This window comes from Oncorhynchus mykiss, unplaced genomic scaffold (genome assembly GCF_013265735.2).
Source record: "Oncorhynchus mykiss isolate Arlee unplaced genomic scaffold, USDA_OmykA_1.1 un_scaffold_221, whole genome shotgun sequence".
NCBI lineage: Eukaryota > Metazoa > Chordata > Actinopteri > Salmoniformes > Salmonidae > Oncorhynchus > Oncorhynchus mykiss.
Window position 1 is genome coordinate 107501 of NW_023493690.1, and position 25000 is coordinate 132500.

At 49.7% G+C, this 25000-nt stretch overlaps 1 protein-coding gene across 1 annotated transcript in view; it reads right to left on the minus strand.

Annotated features, from left to right (window-relative positions):
- The window catches only part of LOC110517682 (protein diaphanous homolog 3), a 286923-nt gene that overhangs the window by 64526 nt on the left and 197397 nt on the right, over positions 1 to 25000 (minus strand). Inside the window, exons 6-8 of the mRNA XM_036973085.1 lie at positions 15558 to 15632; positions 13167 to 13236; positions 2761 to 2897 (exon numbers count right to left, since the gene is read on the minus strand). Coding sequence (XP_036828980.1) covers positions 2761 to 2897; positions 13167 to 13236; positions 15558 to 15632 — 282 coding nt within the window. The remainder of the gene's footprint in view (positions 1 to 2760; positions 2898 to 13166; positions 13237 to 15557; positions 15633 to 25000) is intronic.

Consider the following 25000-nt stretch of genomic DNA (forward strand, 5'->3'; position numbering starts at 1 on the left):
TTCTGTCTACGACTCTAGCTCTCTGACAACTGTCTATGACTCCAGCTCTCTGACAACTGTCTTTCTGTCTACGACTCTAGGTCTCTGCCAACTGTCTTTCTGTCTACGACTCTAGCTCTCTGACAACTGTCTACGACTCCAGCTCTCTGACAACTGTCTTTCTGTCTACGACTCTAGCTCTCTGCCAACTGTCTATGACTCCAGCTCTCTGCCAACTGTCTTTGTGTCTACGACTCCAGCTCTCTGCCAACTGTCTTTCTGTCTACGACTCTAGCTCTCTGCCAACTGTCTTTATGTCTACAACTCTAGCTCTCTGCCAACTGTCTTTCTGTCTACGACTCTAGCTCTCTGCCAACTGTCTATGACTCCAGCTCTCTGCCAACTGTCTTTCTGTCTACGACTCTAGCTCTCTGCCAACTGTCTTTATGTCTACAACTCTAGCTCTCTGCCAACTGTCTTTCTGTCTACGACTCTAGCTCTCTGCCAACTGTCTTTCTGTCTACAACTCTAGCTCTCTGCCAACTGTCTATGACTATAGCTCTCTGCCAACTGTCTTTATGTCTACAACTCTAGCTCTCTGCCAACTTTCCCTCAGCCTCTTCCCTGTTCAACTGTACTGTAGTCAGACTTTAAACAGGTCAATGATCATGGACTCGCTGCTCAGATGCTGTGGATGAGTTTTACCATTTAGCTGGTTCTCCACCACGTGTACATCAGGTAGAGGAAGATGAGCAGGAGAGAGAGGAGAGAGATGGAGAACATGGGTGATGGAGGAGAACAGAGGATAGATAACATGGGTGATGGAGGAGAACAGAGGATAGATAACATGGGTGAAGGAGGAGAACAGGGGATAGATAACATGGGTGATGGAGGAGAACAGAGGATAGATAACATGGGTGATGGAGGAGAACAGGGGATAGATAACATGGGTGATGGAGGAGAACAGAGGATAGATAACATGGGTGATGAGGATAACAGAGGATAGATAACATGGGTGATGGAGGACAGGTGATGGAGAACAGAGGATAGATAACATGGGTGATGGGGGAGAACAGAGGATAGATAACATGGGTGATGGAGGAGAACAGAGGATAGATAACATGGGTGGTGGAGGAGAATAGAGGATAGATAACATGGGTGATGGAGGAGAACAGAGGATCGATAACATGGGTGATGGAGGACAGGTGGAGGAGAACAGAGGATAGATAACATGGGTGATGGGGGAGAACAGAGGATAGATAACATGGGTGATGGAGGAGAACAGCGGATAGATAACATGGGTGGTGGAGGAGAATAGAGGATAGATAACATGGGTGATGGAGGAGAACAGAGGATCGATAACATGGGTGATGGAGGACAGGTGGAGGAGAACAGAGGATAGATAACATGGGTGATGGGGGAGAACAGAGGATAGATAACATGGGTGATGGAGGAGAACAGCGGATAGATAACATGGGTGGTGAAGGAGAACACAGGATAGATAACATGGGTGGTGAAGGAGAACAGAGGATATATAACATGGGTGATGGAGGACAGGTGAAGGAGAACAGAGGATAGATAACATGGGTGATGGAGGAGAACAGGGGATAGATAACATGGGTGATGGAGGACAGGTGAAGGAGAACAGAGGATAGATAACATGGGTGATGGAGGACAGGTGGAGGAGAACAGAGGATAGATAACATGGGTGATGGAGGACAGGTGGAGGAGAACAGAGGATAGATAACATGGGTGATGGAGGACAGGTGGACGAGAACAGAGGATAGATAACATGGGTGATGGAGGAGAACAGGGGATAGATAACATGGGTGATGGAGGAGAACAGAGGATAGATAACATGGGTGATGGAGGACAGGTGGAGGAGAACAGAGGATAGATGACATGGGTGATGGAGGACAGGTGGAGGAGAACAGAGGATAGATAACATGGGTGATGGAGGAGAACAGGGGATAGATAACATGGGTGATGGAGGACAGGTGGAGGAGAACAGAGGATAGATAACATGGGTGATGGAGGAGAACAGAGGATAGATAACATGGGTGATGGAGGAGAACAGGGGATAGATAACATGGGTGATGGAGGAGAACAGAGGATAGATAACATGGGTGATGGAGGACATGTGGTGGAGAACAGAGGATAGATAACATGGGTGATGGAGGACAGGTGGAGGAGAACAGAGGATAGATAACATGGGTGATGGAGGAGAACAGGGGATAGATAACATGGGTGATGGAGGACAGGTGGAGGAGAACAGAGGATAGATAACATGGGTGCTGGAGGAGAACAGGGGATAGATAACATGGGTGATGGAGGACAGGTGGAGGAGAACAGAGGATAGATAACATGGGTGATGGAGGACAGGTGGAGGAGAACAGAGGATAGATAACATGGGTGATGGAGGAGAACAGGGGATAGATAACATGGGTGATGGAGGACAGGTGGAGGAGAACAGAGGATAGATAACATGGGTGATGGAGGAGAACAGGGGATAGATAACATGGGTGATGGAGGACAGGTGAAGGAGAACAGAGGATAGATAACATGGGTGATGGACGACAGGTGGAGGAGAACAGAGGATAGATAACATGGGTGATGGAGGACAGGTGGAGGAGAACAGAGGATAGATAACATGGGTGATGGAGGACAGGTGAAGGAGAACAGGGGATAGATAACATGGGTGATGGAGGACAGGTGAAGGAGAACAGAGGACAGCTAGAGGAAGTCATGTGAGGGCAGAGTGAAGCAGGGATGTGGACCTACGTGTTCTCCTCGCCCACAATGCAGATGGCTGACAGCAGCTTGACCACGTCCGTCATCATGGCGGGCTGGGTGGGGTCGATAGCTCGGGCCAACAGGGACAGACACTTCTCCTCTGACAGGATACGCTCCAACCCATACTAGAACCAGACAACAGATCACATGTTAGATAGACTCTCCACACCATACTAGAACCAGACAACATGTTAGATACTCTCCACACCATACTAGAACCAGACAACATGTTAGATAGACTCTCCACACCATACTAGAACCAGACAACATGTTAGATAGACTCTCCACACCATACTAGAACCAGACAACATGTTAGATAGACTCTCCACACCATACTAGAACCAGACAGACAACATGTTAGATAGACTCTCCAACCCATACTAGAACCAGACAACATGTTAGATAGACTCTCCACACCATACTAGAACCAGACAACATGTTAGATAGACTCTCCACACCATACTAGAACCAGACAACATGTTAGATAGACTCTCCACACCATACTAGAACCAGACAACATATCCCATGTTAGATAGACTCTCCACACCATACTAGAACCAGACAACATGTTAGATAGACTCTTCACACCATAAAGATAACACAGCCATCATTAAAACACATGGTTTAACACAGCAGATAACACAGCCATCTAAAACACGTGGTTTAACACAGCAGATAGCACAGCCATTACTAAAACACATGGTTTAACACAGCAGATAACACAGCCATCATTAAAACACATGGTTTAACACAGCAGATAACACAGCCATTACTAAAACACATGGTTTAACACAGCAGATAGCACAGCAATCTAAAACACATGGTTTAACACAGCAGATAGCACAGCCATTACTAAAACACATGGTTTAACACAGCAGATAACACAGCCATCATTAAAACACATGGTTTAACACAGCAGATAACACAGCCATCATTAAAACACATGGTTTAACACAGCAGATAACACAGCCATCATTAAAACACATGGTTTAACACAGCAGATAACACAGCCATCATTAAAACACATGGTTTAACACAGCAGATAACACAGCCATCATTAAAACACATGGTTTAACACAGCAGATAACACAGCCATCATTAAAACACATGGTTTAACACAGCAGATAACACAGCCATCATTAAAACTGGAATGTCAAGACATCGCCACCCACACAGGTCTACTGTACGGGGTTTAACACAGCAGATAACACAGCCATCATTAAAACTGGAATGTAAAGACATCGCCACCCACACAGGTCTACTGTACGGGGTTTAACACAGCAGATAACACAGCCATCATTAAAACTGGAATGTCAAGACATCGCCACCCACACAGGTCTACTGTACGGGGTTTAACACAGCAGATAACACAGCCATCATTAAAACTGGAATGTAAAGACATCGCCACCCACACAGGTCTACTGTACGGGGTTTAACACAGCAGATAACACAGCCATCATTAAAACTGGAATGTAAAGACATCGCCACCCACACAGGTCTACTGTACGGGGTTTAACACAGCAGATAACACAGCCATCATTAAAACTGGAATGTCAAGACATCGCCACCCACACAGGTCTACTGTACGGGGTTTAACACAGCAGATAACACAGCCATCATTAAAACTGGAATGTCAAGACATCGCCACCCACACAGGTCTACTGTACGGGGTTTAACACAGCAGATAACACAGCCATCATTAAAACTGGAATGTCAAGACATCGCCACCCACACAGGTCTACTGTACGGGGTTTAACACAGCAGATAACACAGCCATCATTAAAACTGGAATGTAAAGACATCGCCACCCACACAGGTCTACTGTACGGGGTTTAACACAGCAGATAACACAGCCATCATTAAAACTGGAATGTCAAGACATCGCCACCCACACAGGTCTACTGTACGGGGTTTAACACAGCAGATAACACAGCCATCATTAAAACTGGAATGTCAAGACATCGCCACCCACACAGGTCTACTGTACAGGGTTTAACACAGCAAATAACACAGCCATCATTAAAACTGGAATGTAAAGACATCGCCACCCACACAGGTCTACTGTACGGGGTTTAACACAGCAAATAACACAGCCATCATTAAAACTGGAATGTAAAGACATCGCCACCCACACAGGTCTACTGTACAGGGTTTAACACAGCAGATAACACAGCCATCATTAAAACTGGAATGTAAAGACATCGCCACCCACACAGGTCTACTGTACGGGGTTTAACACAGCAGATAACACAGCCATCATTAAAACTGGAATGTCAAGACATCGCCACCCACACAGGTCTACTGTACGGGGTTTAACACAGCAGATAACACAGCCATCATTAAAACTGGAATGTCAAGACATCGCCACCCACACAGGTCTACTGTACGGGGCATTAAAGGTATTTCACAAAGAAAACAACCCTTGAAACGGTTTCCGAGATAAGAAGTTAATTATTTCCCAGTGGTATCTGGGTAAAAAAGGCAAACCAGGCCCCAAAATGATATTGAACAGTCAGACAACACGAGAACGACTGTTTCTCTCTCCTGATGACGTCTCATAGCCTGGAGAACAGGGTAACAACACGAGGACGAGTGTTTCTCTCTCCTGATGACGTCTCATAGCCTGGAGAACAGTCAGACAACACGAGGACGAGTGTTTCTCTCTCCTGATGACGTCTCATAGCCTGGAGAACAGGGTAACAACACGGGGACGAGTGTTTCTCTCGCCTGATGTCGTCTCATAGCCTGGAGAACAGGGTAACAACACGAGGACGAGTGTTTCTCTCTGCTGATGACGTCTCATAGCCTGGAGAACAGTCAGACAACACGAGAACGGCTGTTTCTCTCTCCTGATGACGTCTCATAGCCTGGAGAACAGGGTAACAACACGAGGACGAGTGTTTCTCTCTCCTGATGACGTCTCATAGCCTGGAGAACAGTCAGACAACACGAGAACGAGTGTTTCTCTCTCCTGATGTCGTCTCATAGCCTGGAGAACAGTCAGACAACACGAGAACGAGTGTTTCTCTCTCCTGATGACGTCTCATAGCCTGGAGAACAGTCAGACCGGTTATAACATCCCAACACAACAACAGAAGCTGTCTATGAAGACATCATTAACACAGAGAAACAGAACATAATTAACAACACCTTTTGTTATTGTGTGTGTGTGTGTGTGTGTGTGTGTGTGTTGTAACCGATTTTGTAACAGTCTTGTGTATATTGTATCGTCCCATGTTATTCCTCAACAGTAAAGGTCAACACATTGAATATGTATCGTGTTTAGAGGTGTCAGTCCGATCGGCTGCGTGTTCCCTGCACTTCACAGTTTGAGGTGTCAGTCTGATCGGCAGGCTGCGTGTTCCCTGCTCTTCACAGTTAGAGGTGTCAGTCCGATCGGCTGCGTGTTCCCTGCACTTCACAGTTTGAGGTGTCAGTCTGATCGGCAGGCTGCGTGTTCCCTGCACTTCACAGTTAGAGGTGTCAGTCCGATCGGCTGCGTGTTCCCTGCACTTCACAGTTTGAGGTGTCAGTCCGATCGGCAGGCTGCGTGTTCCCTGCACTTCACAGTTAGAGGTGTCAGTCTGATCGGCTGCGTGTTCCCTGCACTTCACAGTTAGAGGTGTCAGTCTGATCGGCAGGCTGCGTGTTAGGAATGAGCTTGAGGAACACTGAGGATTGGTGTGTGTGTGTGTGTGTGTGTGTGTGTTGGGGGAGGGGGGGGTAATGACAGCTGTGAATCCACACCATCTTTAAGTGAGAAGCGTTTATTAACTAGTATGACCATATGCTGTGAGGAACGGCGCCGGTCCTGCCAGGGCCCAGACACTCGACTCTCCTACTCTCACAATACTCCCGAGGATTCAAGACAAACACAACATATCAAAAAATCTAATTTCAAGTTAGTTTCAAATTAGCATATTCGTAATTGTGAAGTGTTTTACAAGGCTTTATTATTTCAGGAAGTCTTAATTTGCCCACAATGATTCATTAAAAGCCCATCTTAAAGAATGTGGATCGAATTGTGTTGCCAGACTTCCTTTTGTTGCCAGACTTCCTTTTGTTGCCAGACTTCCTTTTGTTGTTGTTGATAAAGACGACAATTAAAAACGTTTGCTGCAGTAACAGTGTGTTTGGTCTGGGAGGGGAGGGGAGGAGAGGAGAGGGGAGGAGAGGAGGGGAGGAGAGGGGAGGAGAGGAGAGGGGAGGGGAGGGGAGGGGAGGGGAGGAGAGGGGAGGAGAGGAGAGGAGAGGAGAGGAGAGGAGAGGGGAGGAGAGGAGAGGAGAGGAGAGGAGAGGAGAGGAGAGGAGAGGAGAGGAGAGGAGAGGAGAGGAGAGGAGAGGAGAGGAGAGGAGAGGAGAGGAGAGGAGAGGAGAGGAGAGGAGAGGGGAGGGGAGGGGAGGAGAGGGGAGGAGAGGAGAGGAGAGGAGAGGAGAGGAGAGGAGAGGAGAGGAGAGGAGAGGAGAGGAGAGGAGAGGAGAGGAGAGGAGAGGAGAGGAGAGGGGAGGGGAGGGGAAGAGAGGAGAGGAGAGGAGAGGAGAGGAGAGTGGAGGGGAGGAGAGGGGAGGAGAGGGGAGGAGAGGAGAGGAGAGGAGAGGAGAGGAGAGGAGAGGGGAGGGGAGGGGAGGGGAGGGGAGGGGAGGGGAGGGGAGGGGAGGGGAGGGGAGAAACATTGCTGCAGTAACAGTGTGTTTGGTCTGGGCAGCACAGCTGGATAGAAGGGAGGTGAGGAGAGAAGGGAGAGAAGGGAGGGATGAAGGGAAGGAGAGAAGTGAGAGAAGGAGAGAAGGGAGGGATGAAGGGAAAGAGAGAAGGGAGGGGAAGAGAGAAGGGATGAAGGGAAGGAGAGAAGGGATGAAGGGAAGGAGAGAAGGGAGGGAAGGAGAGAAGGGAGGGGAAGAGAGAAGGGATGAAGGGAAGGAGAGAAGGGAGGGAAGAAGAGAAGGGATGAAGGGAAGGAGAGAAGGGATGAAGGGAAGGAGAGAAGGGAAAGGAGGAGAGAAGGGATGAAGGGAAGGAGAGAAGGGATGAAGGGAAGGAGAGAAGGGAGGGAAGGAGAGAAGGGATGAAGGGAAGGAGAGAAGGGATGAAGGGAAGGAGAGAAGGGATGAAGGGAAGGAGAGAAGGTAAACACATGTTCCTCCTTGTTTCATTTAGCGAGAAAGAGAATGTAGTGGAACACAGGTGATACTCGCGTCTGGCCAGTTGCTGACGCCAGCCCGGCCTGTTGATTCAAAATGGCATGTAAAGAGTCAGTCCCATGTTTCACGAGCTGAAATAAAATATCCCAGAAATGTTCCTGTTAGTGAGCATTTCTCCTTAGCCAAGATAATCCATCCACCTGACAGGTGTGGCATATCAAGAAGCTGAGGGAAGGGAAGGAGGGAAGGAGGAAGAGAGGGAGGGAGGGAAGGAGGAAGCAGGAAGAGAGGGAGGGAAGAAGAGAGGGAGGGAAGGAGGAGGGGAGAGATGGAAGGAGGAAGAGGGAGGGAAGGAGGAAGAGGGAGGGAAAGAGGAAGAGGGAGGGAAGGAGGAAGAGGGAGGGAAGGAGGAAGAGAGGGAGGGAGGAAGGAGGAAGAGAGGTAGGGAAGAAGAGAGGGAGGGAAGGAGGAAGAGGGAGGGAAGGAGGAAGAGGGAGGGAGGGAGGGAGGGAGGGAGGGAGGGAGGGAGGGAGGGAGGGAGGGAGGGAGGGAGGGAGGGAGGGAGGGAAGGAGGAAGAGGGAGGGAGGGAGGGAGGAAGAGGGAGGGAGGGAGGAAAGGAGGAAGAGAGGGAGGGAGGGAGAGAGGGAGGGAAGGAGGAGGTGAGAGATGGAAGGAGGAGGGCAGGGAAGGAGGAAGAGAGCGAAGGAGAAAGAGGGAGGGAAGGAGGAAGAGGGAGGGATGGAGGAAGAGGGGGGGAGGGAAGGAGGAAGAGGGAGGGAGGGAGGAAGAGGGAGAGAGGGAGGAGGAGAAGGAGGAAGAGAGGGAAGGAGGAAGAGAGAGGGAGGGAGGAAGGGGGAAAAGCACTGACAGCTGGTTTGGAACACCTGTCTGGCAGCCTCCGCAGGCGCTGTGGGCGAAACGTATCCCAAGATGCAGCAGGAGGCGAGGGCAAGGTCTGTGAGTCAGTGCCGCTGGGTAAAAGAGGCGCTCTGCACCTGTTGTGGAAACAGGATTACACAAGACCTTACAACGAGAGGAGAGGAGGAGTGGTGTGCCAGACGAGCTCCAGTGGGCTTCAGCTCCACACAACGACACCTCCTCTCCGAGAGGATGAGGTCGGGCTGCATCCCAAAACGGCATTTATGATCATTTAAAGTTTCAGACATTCAGGCACGTTTCCAACAAAACAAATCAGATCCAGTTTCATCTGTCACACGCGCTAAAAGACAACGGGTCTGGACTTTACCGCGAGATACTTTCTGACGAGCATCTTCCCAACGATAGAGTTAAATATAAAATACAATTACAATAGTAAAACAAGAGGAATAAAATACGCAGGTTGTCGTTTGTCGTCGTGACTCGTCCAGGTCGTCGTTGTGACTCTCGTCCAGGTCGTCGCCGTGACTCTCGTCCAGGTTGACGTCTTGGTCGTCATGACTCTCGTCCAGGTTGACGTCTTGGTCGTCGTGACTCTCGTCCAGGTTGACGTCTTGGTCGTCGTGACTCTCGTCCAGGTTGACGTCTTGGTCGTCATGACTCTCGTCCAGGTTGACGTCTTGGTCGTCATGACTCTCGTCCAGGTTGACGTCTTGGTCGTCATGACTCTCGTCCAGGTTGACGTCTTGGTCGTCATGACTCTCGTCCAGGTTGACGTCTTGGTCGTCATGACTCTCGTCCATGTTGACGTCTTGGTCGTCATGACTCTCGTCCATGTTGACGTCTTGGTCGTCATGACTCTCGTCCATGTTTACGTCTTGGTCGTCATGACTCTCGTCCAGGTTGACGTCTTGGTCGTCATGACTCTCGTCCAGGTTGACGTCTTGGTCGTCATGACTCTCGTCCAGGTTGACGTCTTGGTCGTCATGACTCTCGTCCAGGTTGACGTCTTGGTCGTCATGACTCTCGTCCAGGTTGACGTCTTGGTCGTCATGACTCTCGTCCAGGTTGACGTCTTGGTCGTCATGACTCTCGTCCAGGTTGACGTCTTGGTCGTCATGACTCTCGTCCAGGTTGACCTTTTGGTCGTCATGACTCTCGTCCAGGTTGACCTTTTGGTCGTCATGACTCTCGTCCAGGTTGACCTTTTGGTCGTCATGACTCTCGTCCAGGTTGACCTTTTGTCGTGAAGCATGGTGGTGGCAGCATCATGCTGTGGGGGACTGGGAGACTGGTCATGATGGAGGTAAAGATTAAAGGAGCAAAGAACAGAGAGATCCTTAATGAAAACCTGCTCCGGAGCGCTCAGGACCTCAGACTGGGGTGAAGGTTCACCTTCCAACAGGACAACGACCCTAAGCACACAGCCAAGACAACGCAGGAGTGGCATCGGGACAAGTCTCTGAATGTAAAGGGTCTGAATACTTATGCAAATGTGATATTTTGTATTAAATTCTTAATAAATTAGCAAAACAACTCTAAAAACCTATTTTTACATTCATTATGAGGAATTGTGTGTAGATTGATGAGGGGGAAAAAATCTATGTAATCCATTTTAGAATGAGGCTGTAACGTAACAAAATGTGGAAGAAAATCGAGGGGGTCTGAATACATTCTGAACCCACTGTGAATCTACTTGAAAATCTGTGGCCAAACCTGAAGACGGTTGCCTAGCGATGAACAACCGCCCATTTGACAGAGCTGGAAGAACGTTGCATTCACCAGGTGTGAAAACATCTCCAAGACGTGACCCAGAAAGAGGCAAATGGCTGCCGAATGTGTTTCCACAACGTATCGACTCAGGGGTGTGAACACTTACGTAAAAACACTTCCTGTATTTCATGTTCAATAAATGTGCAAACATTTACCTAGAAATGTTCACTTTGTTACTATGGTGTATTGTGTATAGATGGGTGAGATATTTTGTTTTATTTAAGCCATTTTGAATGTAGGTTTTAACAGCAAAACGTGAAGTAAGTCAAAGAGTCTGAATACTCCCAGAAGGGACAGGAAGTACCAGAACCAACTCAGCAGTGGGACACATTTCTCCTCTCCCAGAAGGGACAGGAAGTACCAGAACCAACTCAGCAGTGGGACACATTTCTCCTCTCCCAGAAGGGACAGGAAGTACCAGAACCAATTCAGCAGTGGGACACATTCCTCCTCTCCCAGAAGGGACAGGAAGTACCAGAACCAATTCAGCAGTGGGACACATTCCTCCTCTCCCAGAAGGGACAGGAAGTACCAGAACCAACTCAGCAGTGGGACACATTCCTCCTCTCCCAGAAGGGACAGGAAGTACCAGAACCAATTCAGCAGTGGGACACATTTCTCCTCTCCCAGAAGGGACAGGAAGTACCAGAACCAATTCAGCAGTGGGACACATTCCTCCTCTCCCAGAAGGGACAGGAAGTACCAGAACCAATTCAGCAGTGGGACACATTCCTCCTCTCCCAGAAGAGACAGGAAGTAGCAGAACCAATTCAGCAGTGGGACACATTTCTCCTCTCCCAGAAGAGACAGGAAGTACCAGAACCAATTCAGCAGTGGGACACATTTCTCCTCTCCCAGAAGGGACAGGAAGTACCAGAACCAACTCAGCAGTGGGACACATTCCTCCTCTCCCAGAAGGGACAGGAAGTACCAGAACCAATTCAGCAGTGGGACACATTTCTTCTCTCCCAGAAGGGACAGGAAGTACCAGAACCAATTCAGCAGTGGGACACATTTCTTCTCTCCCAGAAGGGACAGGAAGTACCAGAACCAACTCAGCAGTGGGACACATTTCTCCTCTCCCAGAAGGGACAGGAAGTACCAGAACCAACTCAGCAGTGGGACACATTTCTCCTCTCCCAGAAGGGACAGGAAGTACCAGAACCAATTCAGCAGTGGGACACATTCCCACACATTCCTCCTCTCCCAGACATGACATTGTTGTTCATGAAGGATTGTCAACATTACGTTGTTGGTGAAGGATATTCTACATTACCTTGTTCATGAATGATTATCTACAGTACCTGTTCATGGGGGATTAGATACATTACCTTGCTGTTCATGGGGGATTAGATACATTACCTTGCTGTTCATGGGGGATTAGATACATTACCTTGTTGTTCATGGGGGATTAGATACATTACCTTGTTGTTCATGAAGGATTAGCTACATTACCTTGTTGTTCATGAAGGATTAGCTACATTACCTTGTTGTTCATGAAGGATTAGCTACATGACCTTGTTGTTCATGAAGGATTAGCTACATTACCTTGTTGTTCATGAAGGATTAGCTACATTACATTGTTGTTCATGAAGGATTAGCTACATTACCTTGGTGTTCGTGAAGGATTAGCTACATTACCTTGTTGTTCATGAAGGATTAGCTACATTACCTTGTTGTTCGTGAAGGATTAGCTACATTACCTTGTTGTTCATGAAGGATTAGCTACATTACATTGTTGTTCATGAAGGGTTAGCTACATTACTTTGTTGTCCATGAAGGATTAGCTACATTACCTTGTTGTTCATGAAGGATTAGCTACATTACATTGTTGTTCATGAAGGATTAGCTACATTACATTGTTGTTCATGAAGGATTAGCTACATTACCTTGTTGTTCATGAAGGATTAGCTACATTACCTTGTTGTTCGTGAAGGATTAGCTACATTACATTGTTGTTCATGAAGGATTAGCTACATTACCTTGTTGTTCATGAAGGATTAGCTACATTACCTTGTTGTTCATGAAGGATTAGCTACATTACCTTGTTGTCCATGAAGGATTAGCTACATTACCTTGTTGTTCATGAAGGATTAGCTACATTACCTTGTTGTCCATGAAGGATTAGCTACATTACCTTGTTGTCCATGAAGGATTAGCTACATTACCTTGTTGTCAATGAAGGATTAGCTACATTACCTTGTTGTTCATGAAGGATTAGCTACATTACCTTGTTGTTCATGAAGGATTAGCTACATTACCTTGTTGTTCATGAAGGATTAGCTACATTACCTTGTTGTCCATGAAGGATTAGCTACATTACCTTGTTGTTCATGAAGGATTAGCTACATTACCTTGTTGTTCATGAAGGGTTAGCTACATTACTTTGTTGTCCATGAAGGATTAGCTACATTACCTTGTTGTTCATGAAGGATTAGCTACATTACCTTGTTGTTCGTGAAGGATTAGCTACATTACCTTGTTGTCCATGAAGGATTAGCTACATTACCTTGGTGTTCGTGAAGGATTAGCTACATTACCTTGTTGTCCATGAAGGATTAGCTACATTACCTTGTTGTTCATGAAGGATTAGCTACATTACCTTGTTGTTCATGAAGGCCTTGAGGCACTGGATGACTTTATGCTGGCTCTTCTTGTCAGGTTTATCCTGGCTACAGAGACAACAGACAGAGAGAGTAGCTTCTTGTCATGTTTATCCTGGCTACAGAGACAACAGACAGAGAGAGTAGCTTCTTGTCATGTTTATCCTGGCTACAGAGACAACAGACAGAGAGAGTAGCTTCTTGTCATGTTTATCCTGGCTACAGAGACAACAGACAGAGAGAGTCAGCACTTGCTTTGGCAATGTTAACACGTTTCCCATGCCAATAAAGCCCCTTGAATTGAATTGAGAGTAGAGAGAAAGACAGAGGTAAGCAAGAGGTAGAGGTAGAGAGAGGTAGAGAGAGGTAGAGAGAGGTAGAGAGAGGTAGAGAGAGGTAGAGGGAGGTAGAGGGAGGTAGAGGGAGGTAGAGAGAGGTAGAGAGAGGTAGAGAGAGGTAAAGAGAGGTAAAGAGAGGTAGAGAGAGGTAGAGAGAGGTAGAGGGAGGCGGAGAGAGGTAGAGGGAGGTAGAGGGAGGTAGAGAGAGGTAGAGGGAGAGAGAGGTAGAGAGAGGTAGCGAGAGGTAGAGAGAGGTAGAGAGAGGTAGAGCGAGGTAGAGAGAGGTAGAGAGGTAGAGAGGTAGAGCGAGGTAGAGAGGTAGAGAGAGGTAGAGAGAGGTAGAGAGAGGTAGAGAGAGGTAGAGCGAGGTAGAGAGGTAGAGGGAGGTAGAGAGGTAGAGAGAGGTAGAGAGAGGTAGAGGGAGGTAGAGGGAGGTAGAGGGAGGCGGAGTGAGGCGGAGAGAGGTAGAGGGAGGTAGAGGGAGGTAGAGAGAGGTAGAGGGAGGTAGAGAGAGATAGAGAGAGGTAGAGGGAGGTAGAGGGAGGTAGAGGGAGGTAGAGGGAGGTAGAGGGAGGTAGAGGGAGGTAGAGAGAGGTAGAGGGAGGTAGATGGAGGTAGAGGGAGGTAGAGAGAGGTAGAGGGAGAGAGAGGTAGAGAGAGGTAGAGCGAGGTAGAGAGGTAGAGGGAGGTAGAGAGGTAGAGGGAGGTAGAGAGAGGTAGAGAGAGGTAGAGGGAGGTAGAGAGAGGTAGAGAGAGGTAGAGGGAGGTAGAGAGAGGTAGAGGGAAGTAGAGGGAGGTAGAGAGAGAGAGGTAGAAGGAGGGCGCAGGAGAGAGAAGGAGGGCGCAGGAGAGAGCACGAAAGCGGGAGAGAGAGTGCGTGGGAGAGAGAGGGAGGGAGGTAGAGAGAGGTAGAGGGAGGTAAAGAGAGGTAGAGGGAGGTAGAGGGAGGTAGAGAGAGGTAGAGAGAGAGGGAGGTAAAGGGAGGTAGAGAGAGGTAGAGAGAGGTAGAGAGAGGTAGAGAGAGGTAGAGAGAGGTAGAGAGCGGTAGAGAGAGGTAGAGGGAGATAGAGGGAGGCGGAGAGAGGTAGAGGGAGGCAGAGAGAGGTAGAGGGAGGCGGAGAGAGGTAGAGGGAGGTAGAGAGAGGTAGAGGGAGGTAGAGAGAGGTAGAGGGAGGTAGAGGGAGGTAGAGGGAGGTAGAGGGAGGTAGAGGGAGGTACAGGGAGAGAGAGGTAGAGGGAGGTAGAGGGAGGTACAGGGAGAGAGAGGTAGAGGTAGAGGGAGGTAGAGGGAGAGAGAGGTAGAGGTAGAAGGAGGGCGCAGGAGAGAGAGGTAGAAGGAGGGCGCAGGAGAGAGAGGTAGAAGGAGGGCGCAGGAGAGAGAGAGGAAGAAGGAGGGCGCAGGAGAGAGAGGTAGAAGGAGGGCGCAGGAGAGAACACGAAAGCGGGAGAGAGAGTGCGTGGGAGAGAGAGGGAGGGAGAGGTAGAGAGAGGTAGAGAGAGGTAGAGAGGTAGAGAGAGGTAGAGAGAGGTAGAGAGAGGTAGAGAGAGGTAGAGAGGTAGAGAGAGGTAGAGAGAGGTAGAGGGAGGTAGAGGGAGATAGAGGGAGAGAGAGGAAGGGCGCAGGAGAGAGCACGAAAGCGGGAGAGAGAGTGCGTGGGAGAGAGAGGGAGGGAGAGAGGGAGGGATAGGGAGAGGGAGGGAGAGAGAGGGAGGGAGAGTGCGTGGGAGAGAGAGGGAGGGAGAGAGAGGGGGGGAGAGAGAGAGGGAGGGAGAGTGCGTGGGAGAGAGAGGGAGGGAGAGAGAGAGAGGGAGAGAGAGAGAGAGAGAGAGAGAGAGAGGGAGAGTGCGTGGGAGAGAGAGGGAGGGAGAGAGAGAGAGGGAGAGAGGTATAAAGAGAAATGGAGTAGAGATGAGATGAACATTTATATTGAACATGTGATGTTTCTACATTGAGTAAATGCAGTCAGTGTGTTTGCCCGTTCATCCGCCCGTGTGTGTGTGTGTGTTCATCCGCCCATGTGTGTGTGTGTGTGTGTGTGTGTGTGTCCATACTGTTTATTGTGAAGCAGCTTCTCCAGAATGTCTAGCAGCAGTCCCAGACCCTCGTGGCCAAAACTCTGCACCCAGCTGGGGGGAGAAGGAAAAACAGCTCATTAATAAATAAACCAATTTTTATCCAAAGTGGTCGTTTTAAAACTCATCTATTGGTCACTCGATGGACGAGACCAGAGGCTACTGTACCACCAACTGAATTCTGCTCTGCCCAGAGTACCCCTGATGTTCCCCCTCATGTGGATTTTACCAGGAACCCTTCGGTCTCATGAGTCTTCAAGTACCCCCTGAGGATAGACCAAGTACCCCCAGGGATCCTAGAACCCCCTGAGGATAGGCCAGGTACCCCCAGGGATCCTAGTACCCGTGTAGATAGACCAAGTACCCCCAGGGATCCTAGTACCCCCTATAGATAGACCAAGTACCCCCAGGGATCCTAGTACCCGTGTAGATAGACCAAGTACCCCCAGGGATCCTAGTACCCGTGTAGATCGACCAAGTACCCCCAGGGATCCTGGTACCCCCTGAGGATAGACCAAGTACCCCCAGGGATCCGAGTACCCCCAGCTTGGGAACAACTGGACTAGATGATAACTGTATCTGGTCTCAACGAGTGCACTACACAGAACAGACAGGTTCCATTTGGGACACAAGCCCTACCTACCTATCCATACTAGACTAGAGAGCTGGATCCATACTAGACTAGAGAACTGGATCCATACTAGACTAGAGAGCTGGATCCATACTAGACTAGAGAGCTGGATCCATACTAGACTAGAGAGCTGGATCCATACTAGACTAGAGAGCTGGATCCATACTAGACTAGAGAGCTGGATCCAGACTAGACTAGAGAGCTGGATCCATACTAGACTAGAGAACTGGATCCATACTAGACTAGAGAGCTGGATCCATACTAGACTAGAGAGCTGGATCCATACTAGACTAGAGAACTGGATCCATACTAGACTAGAGAACTGGATCCATACTAGACTAGAGAGCTGGATCCATACTAGACTAGAGAGCTGGATCCATACTAGACTAGAGAGCTGGATCCATACTAGACTAGAGAGCTGGATCCATACTAGACTAGAGAGCTGGATCCATACTAGACTAGAGAGCTGGATCCATACTAGACTAGAGAGCTGGATCCATACTAGACTAGAGAGCTGGATCCATACTAGACTAGAGAGCTGGATCCAGACTAGACTAGAGAGCTGGATCCATACTAGACTAGAGAACTGGATCCATACTAGACTAGAGAACTGGATCCATACTAGACTAGAGAGCTGGATCCATACTAGACTAGAGAGCTGGATCCATACTAGACTAGAGAGCTGGATCCATACTAGACTAGAGAGCTGGATCCATACTAGACTAGAGAGCTGGATCCAGACTAGACTAGAGAGCTGGATCCAGACTAGACTAGAGAGCTGGATCCATACTAGACTAGAGAGCTGGATCCATACTAGACTAGAGAGCTGGATCCATACTAGACTAGAGAGCTGGATCCATACTAGACTAGAGAGCTGGATCCATCCTAGACTAGAGAGCTGGATCCATACTAGACTAGAGAGCTGGATCCATACTAGACTAGAGAGCTGGATCCATACTAGACTAGAGAGCTGGATCCATACAAGACTAGAGAGCTGGATCCATACTAGACTAGAGAGCTGGATCCATACTAGACTAGAGAGCTGGGACGCCATGTTAAAAACGCGATGAAAGCCAAACGTCCCTGGAGTGGCTGGCCTGTGTGTGTTTTTTATAACCTATTAAAAAACGTCAGCACATTCAGACAGGCGGAGGGAGAACTCCTCCAGACGGAACCGATAGTCGAAACACTGAATGGACTAAAACAGGGCTGATCGGAGTCCATTTTAAAATCACATCTCCTTCAAAAGTAAAACAACAAAAACCCTCTCTCTCCTTTTAGCCCCTCAATCCCCCTGTGGGGCGACACGTCTAATAATAATAATGCTATTCCCTCGTCTAAAATCGAGGAGAAAATAGATGAATTCCCAAAGCTGTTATTTCTCTAAGTTGTTTATTACACATAGCTTAGGCTGTTTGAGCCGGAATATCATGTGTGATTCAGAGGGTTTCGGAGCTGAGGGGAGGACAGACAGGAAGTACAGACAGACATAATCCTGCCTGCTAGGAGGCTGATCCATACTTCTTTCATGTCACTTTCAACTTCTCACAGAGGATTTACCCCGGCGCTTTAAACCTTCAACAACAAACGTGATGGCAGTGTGAGCGCTGTCCCTTTAAGACGTGATGGCACAGTGTGAGCTCTGTCCCTTTCAGACGTGATGGCACAGTGTGAGCTCTGTCCCTTTCAGACGTGATGGCAGTGTGAGCTCTGTCCCTTCAAGACGTGATGGCAGTGTGAGCTCTGTCCCTTTCAGACGTGATGGCAGTGTGAGCGCTGTTCCTTTCAGACGTGATGGCAGTGTGAGCTCTGTCCCTTTCAGACGTGATGGCACAGTGTGAGCTCTGTCCCTTTCAGACGTGATGGCACAGTGTGAGCTCTGTCCCTTTCAGACGTGACGGCAGTGTGAGCTCTGTCCCTTTCAGACGTGATGGCAGTGTGAGCTCTGTCCCTTTCAGACGTGATGGCAGTGTGAGCTCTGTCCCTTTAAGACGTGATGGCACAGTGTGAGCTCTGTCCCTTTCAGACGTGATGGCACAGTGTGAGCTCTGTCCCTTTCAGACGTGATGGCACAGTGTGAGCTCTGTCCCTTTCAGACGTGATGGCACAGTGTGAGCTCTGTCCCTTTCAGACGTGACGGCACAGTGTGAGCTCTGTCCCTTTCAGACGTGATGACAGTGTGAGCTCTGTCCCTTTCAGACGTGATGGCAGTGTGAGCTCTGTCCCTTTCAGACGTGATGGCACAGTGTGAGCTCTGTCCCTTTCAGACGTGATGGCACAGTGTGAGCTCTGTCCCTTTCAGACGTGATGGCACAGTGTGAGCTCTGTCCCTTTCAGACGTGATGGCAGTGTGAGCTCTGTCCCTTTCAGACGTGATGGCAGTGTGAGCTCTGTCCCTTTCAGACGTGATGGCACAGTGTGAGCTCTGTCCCTTTCAGACGTGATGGCACAGTGTGAGCTCTGTCCCTTTCAGACGTGATGGCACAGTGTGAGCTCTGTCCCTTTCAGACGTGATGGCACAGTGTGAGCTCTGTCCCTTTCAGACGTGATGGCACAGTGTGAGCTCTGTCCCTTTCAGACGTGATGGCACAGTGTGAGCTCTGTCACTTTCAGACGTGATGGCACAGTGTGAGCTCTGTCCCTTTCAGACGTGATGGCAGTGTGAGCTCTGTCCCTTTCAGACGTGATGGCAGTGTGAGCTCTGTCCCTTTCAGACGTGATGGCACAGTGTGAGCTCTGTCCCTTTAAGACGTGATGGCACAGTGTGAGCTCTGTCCCTTTCAGACGTGACGGCACAGTGTGAGCTCTGTCCCTTTCAAACGTGATGGCAGTGTGAGCTCTGTCCCTTTCAGACGTGATGGCACAGTGTGAGCTCTGTCCCTTTCAGACGTGATGGCAGTGTGAGCTCTGTCCCTTTCAGACGTGATGGCAGTGTGAGCTCTGTCCCTTTCAGACGTGATGGCACAGTGTGAGCTCCGTCCCTTTCAGCCCCGGAGGTCTTTAAGTCTGATTCTGACAACCTGATATATGGAGAGCAGCGGCAATTATGTCCACAGAAATAGAAATGGGGCGAGAGGAGAGGAGAGGGAGAGGGAGAGGGGAGGGGGAGGGGGAGGGGGAGAGGGGAGGGGAGGGGAGGGGGAGGGGGAGAGGGGAGGGGAGGGGAGGAGGAGGAGAGGAGACAGAGGAGAGGAGAGGAGAGGAGAGGAGGAGACAGAGGAGAGGAGAGGACAGAGGAGAGGAGAGGAGAGGGGAGGGGAGGGGAGAGGAGAGGAGAGGAGAGGAGAGGAGAGGAGAGGAGAGGAGAGGAGAGGAGAGGAGAGGAGAGGAGAGGAGAGGAGAGGAGAGGAGAGGCGAGGCGAGGCGAGGAGAGGAGAGGAGAGGAGAGGAGAGGAGAGGAGAGGAGAGGAGAGGAGAGGAGAGGAGAGGAGAGGAGAGGAGAGGAGAGGAGAGGAGAGGAGAGGAGGAGAGGAGAGGAGAGGAGACAGAGGAGACAGAGGAGAGGACAGAGGAGAGGAGAGGAGAGGAGAGGCGAGGGGAGAGGAGAGGAGAGGAGAGGAGAGGAGAGGAGAGGAGAGGAGAGGAGAGGAGAGGAGAGGAGAGGAGAGGAGAGGAGAGGAGAGGAGAGGAGAGGAGAGGAGAGGAGAGGAGAGGAGAGGAGAGGAGAGGGAGAGGCGAGGAGAGGAGAGGAGAGGAGAGGAGAGGAGAGGAGAGGAGAGGAGAGGAGAGGAGAGGAGAGGAGAGGAGAGGAGAGGAGAGGAAGAGGAGAGGAGAGGAGAGGAGAGGAGAGGCGAGGAGAGGAGAGGAGAGGAGAGGAGAGGAGAGGAGAGGAGAGGAGAGGAGAGGAGAGGAGAGGCGAGGCGAGGCGAGGCGAGGAGAGGAGAGGAGAGGAGAGGAGAGGAGAGGAGAGGAGAGGAGAGGAGAGGAGAGGAGAGAGGACAGAAGAGAGGACAGAGGAGAGGAGACAGAGTAGAGAACAGATGACAGAGGAGAGGAGAGGAGAGGAGAGGAGAGGGGAGAGGAGCGGAGAGGAGAGGAGAGGAGAGGAGAGGAGAGGAGAGGAGAGGAGAGGAGAGGAGAGGAGAGGAGAGGAGAGGAGAGGAGAGGAGAGGAGAGGAGAGGAGAGAGGACAGAAGAGAGGACAGAGGAGAGGAGACAGAGTAGAGAACAGATGACAGAGGAGAGGAGAGGAGAGGAGAGGGGAGAGGAGCGGAGAGGAGAGGAGAGGAGAGGAGAGGAGAGGAGAGGACAGAACAGAGCAGAATGTGAATCTACATTTAATGACGCACATGAAGGAAAATACGCTAATTACAATATTGATGTTTCATTAAAAAAACAGAGGACTTCTGACATAACAGGAGGCGTTGAATTGTTTTATTTCCTCGGGCCCTGAATCAGGTCAAGGAGAAGGGCCAGTAATGGATAAATCAACAGAGCGAAGGATCGAGTGGAGGAACGGAATCAGCAGCAGACACTTTACTCTCCCTGCAACAAGGAGGAATCTGATCTCCATCCCTCCCTCTATCATCAGCCTCTCCTTCCACCTACCCCCCTCAGAGGGCCATCAGCCTCTCCTTCTACCTACCCCCCCAGAGGGAGGGCCATCAGCCTCTCCTTCTACCTACCCCCCCAGAGGGCCATCAGCCTCTCCTTCTACCTACCCCCCCAGAGGGCCATCAGCCCCCCCCCCCCCCCCCCCCGATGGAGGGATTGAAACAATAAACACATCAGCCATAAAGCTGAATAAAGAATCAATGATTAATACCATCGGACACCTGAAAAGCAAAACATAGTTCCTCTCTCACACCAAGTTCCCCTCTCACACCAGGTTCCCCTCTCACACCAGGTTCCCCTCTCACACCAGGTTCCCCTCTCACACCAGGTTCCCCTCTCACACCAGGTTCCCCTCTCACACCAGGTTCCCCTCTCACACCAGGTTCCCCTCTCACACCAGGTTCCCCTCTCACACCAGGTTCCCCTCTCACACCAGGTTCCCCTTTTTAAAGTGGCCTTCTTTTTTGGGGGGACTTTGCCAATATAAAAACATGTCTACACTCGGTCCTCTATGTCTCAGGAGGTGAGTCTTGAAAAACACCTGGACAAGGGGTTAGTTTCCCGCTGGGGTCACCCATACGTAACATGTAGCCTACGCAGCATGACTGAGTGGGCTGAAACAAACCCCCCGATAGAAGTGTGTGCTAATTGGCATATAATTAAATCATGTCTTCAGAATAATAAATCACTGATCTTTGATGTGCTTCTACACCTGCATTGCTTCCTGTTTGGGGGGTTTTAGGCTGGGTTTCTGTACAGCACTTTGAGATATCAGCTGATGTACGAAGGGCTATAGAAATACATCTGATTTGATTTGGGAGTAGAGATGGGTTTTTTTTTCAGAAAATACGCAGGAGAAAGACACCAGCGTGTCGACTGGTGAATAACAGACACCGACTGGTGAATAACAGACACCGACTGGTGAATAACAGACACCGACTGGTGAATAACAGACACCGACTGGTGAATAACAGACACCAGCGTGTCGACTGGTGAATAACAGACACCGACTGGTGAATAACAGACACCGACTGGTGAATAACAGACACCGACTGGTGAATAACAGACACCGACTGGTGAATAACAGACACCGACTGGTGAATAACAGACACCAACTGGTGAATAACAGACACCAACTGGTGAATAACAGACACCAACTGGTGAATAACAGACACCGACTGGTGAATAACAGACACCGACTGGTGAATAACAGACACCGACTGGTGAATAACAGACACCGACTGGTGAATAACAGACACCGACTGGTGAATAACAGACACCGACTGGTGAATAACAGACACCAACTGGTGAATAACAGACACCAACGTGTCGACTGGTGAATAACAGACACCAACGTGTCGACTGGTGAATAACAGACACCAACTGGTGAATAACAGACACCAACTGGTGAATAACAGACACCGACTGGTGAATAACAGACACCAACTGGTGAATAACAGACACCGACTGGTGAATAACAGACACCGACTGGTGAATAACAGACACCGACTGGTGAATAACAGACACCGACTGGTGAATAACAGACACCGACTGGTGAATAACAGACACCGACTGGTGAATAACAGACACCGACTGGTGAATAACAGACACCGACTGGTGAATAACAGACACCGACTGGTGAATAACAGACACCAACTGGTGAATAACAGACACCGACTGGTGAATAACAGACACCGACTGGTGAATAACAGACACCAACTGGTGAATAACAGACACCGACTGGTGAGTAACAGACACCGACTGGTGAATAACAGACACCGACTGGTGAATAACAGACACCAACTGGTGAATAACAGACACCAACTGGTGAATAACAGACACCAACTGGTGAATAACAGACACCGACGTGTCGACTGGTGTGTGTGGTGAATCCTTTCAACACGACTCCAAGCCGCCATTTTCTTTGTGGAGGAAAGTTGATGGTAAAGATTTCAGAAGAACACAGACAGAACAGCAGAAAGTACAGAGGCCTTCAGGAAGTATTCACGACCCCTGACCTTTCCACAGTTCGCTGTTACAGACTGAATTTTACATGGATTCAATTGAGATTTTTTTTTTTCTTAAGGCCCCCCACCCCCCCCCACCCCTCCCCCCCTTTAGGCCCCCAACCCCTCCCCCCTTAAGGCCCCCCACCCCCCCCCACCACCCCTCCCCCCCCTTTAGGCCCCACCACCCCCCACCACCCCTCCCCCCCTTTAGGCCCCACCACCCCCCCACCCCTCCCCCCCTTTAGGCCCCCCCACCCCTCCCCCCTTAAGGCCCCCCCACCCCCCCTCCCCCCCTTTAGGCCCCCCACCCCCCCCACCCCTCCCCCTTAAGGCCCCCCACCCCCCCCACCACCCCTCCCCCCCTTTAGGCCCCCCACCCCCCCCACCCCTCCCCCTTTAAGGCCCCCCACCCCCCCCCCCACCACCCCTCCCCCCCTTAAGGCCAACACACCCCCCCCCCACCCTAAGCCCCCCCCCCCCCCCTCAACCACAAAGACCAGGGAGGTTTTACAACGCCTCGCAAAGAAGGGCTCCTATTGGTCGATGGGTAAAAAAAACTATAACATTGATCAACCCTTTGAGCCTGGTGCAGTGATTAATGACTAATCTGGATGGTGTGTCAATACACCTTAAAGCTCAACTAAATATCATCCCAGGACAAACTGGTTGACAGATCGATATTCCGGCACCACGTGAACCTCTTCAAGTCAGAAAGACCATCATGCTTTTGGGGAAAGAGGATCATTCTGTACATGTATTAAAACTGAGAGTTTAACCAATTCCTGTCCCCTTGATGAAGGAGTCCGGGCTCCTACCCAAATAAACATTGATGACGACACAATCTAAAATATAATTTCCATCTCCAGAAATTATCCAAATAACATTTAGGTCAAAAATGATGTAAAATCGATTTTCATATTAGACCACTCTTCTAGCCAATGGGCACTAAGGAGCTGTCGCCCAGCTGATGAAACCCCTATATAATATACATAGACAGAAGCATGGAGTTTGTCCATCTATATTAACACCACTGGCACATCCTGATTGTTGTCATTATTAATTAGTATTATTTTATTATAAATATATTTATTTACATTCAACACAGACCCCAGACCTGTCTCATTCAGCACAGACCCCAGACCTGTCTCATTCAACACAGACCCCAGACCTGTCTCATTCAACACAGACCCCAGACCTGTCTCATTCAGCACAGACCCCAGACCTGTCTCATTAACATTCAACACAGACCCCAGACCTGTCTCATTAACACAGACACCAGACCTGTCTCATTCAACACAGACCCCAGACCTGTCTCATTCAACACAGACCCCAGACATGTCTCATTCAACACAGACCCCAGACCTGTCTCATTCAACACAGACCCCAGACCTGTCTCATTCAACACAGACCCCAGACCTGTCTCATTCAACACAGACCCCAGACCTGTCTCATTCAACACAGACCCCAGACCTGTCTCATTCAACACATTCCCCAGACCTGTCTCATTAACATTCAACACAGACCCCAGACCTGTCTCATTCAACACAGAACCCAGACCTGTCTCATTCAACACAGACCCCAGACCTGTCTCATTCAACACAGACCCCAGACCTGTCTCATTCACCACAGACACCAAACCTGTCTCATTCAGCACAGACCCCAGACCTGTCTCATTCAGCACAGACCCCAGACCTGTCTCATTCAACACAGACACCAGACCTGTCTGATTCAGCACAGACCCCAGACCTGTCTCATTCAACACAGACCCCAGACCTGTCTCATTCAACACAGACCCCAGACCTGTCTCATTCAACACAGACACCAGACCTGTCTCATTCAACACAGACCCCAGACCTGTCTCATTCAGCACAGACCCCAGACCTGTCTCATTCAGCACAGACCCCAGACCTGTCTCATTCAGCACAGACCCCAGACCTGTCTCATTCACATTCAACACAGACCCCAGACCTGTCTCATTCACATTCAACACAGACCCCAGACCTGTCTCATTCACCACAGACCCCAGACCTGTCTCATTCAACACAGACGCCAGACCTGTCTCATTCACCACAGACCCCAGACCTGTCTCATTCACCACAGACCCCATACCTGTCTCATTCAGCACAGACCCCAGACCTGTCTCATTCAACACAGACACCAGACCTGTCTCATTCAGCACAGACACCAGACCTGTCTCATTCAGCACAGACCCCAGACCTGTCTCATTA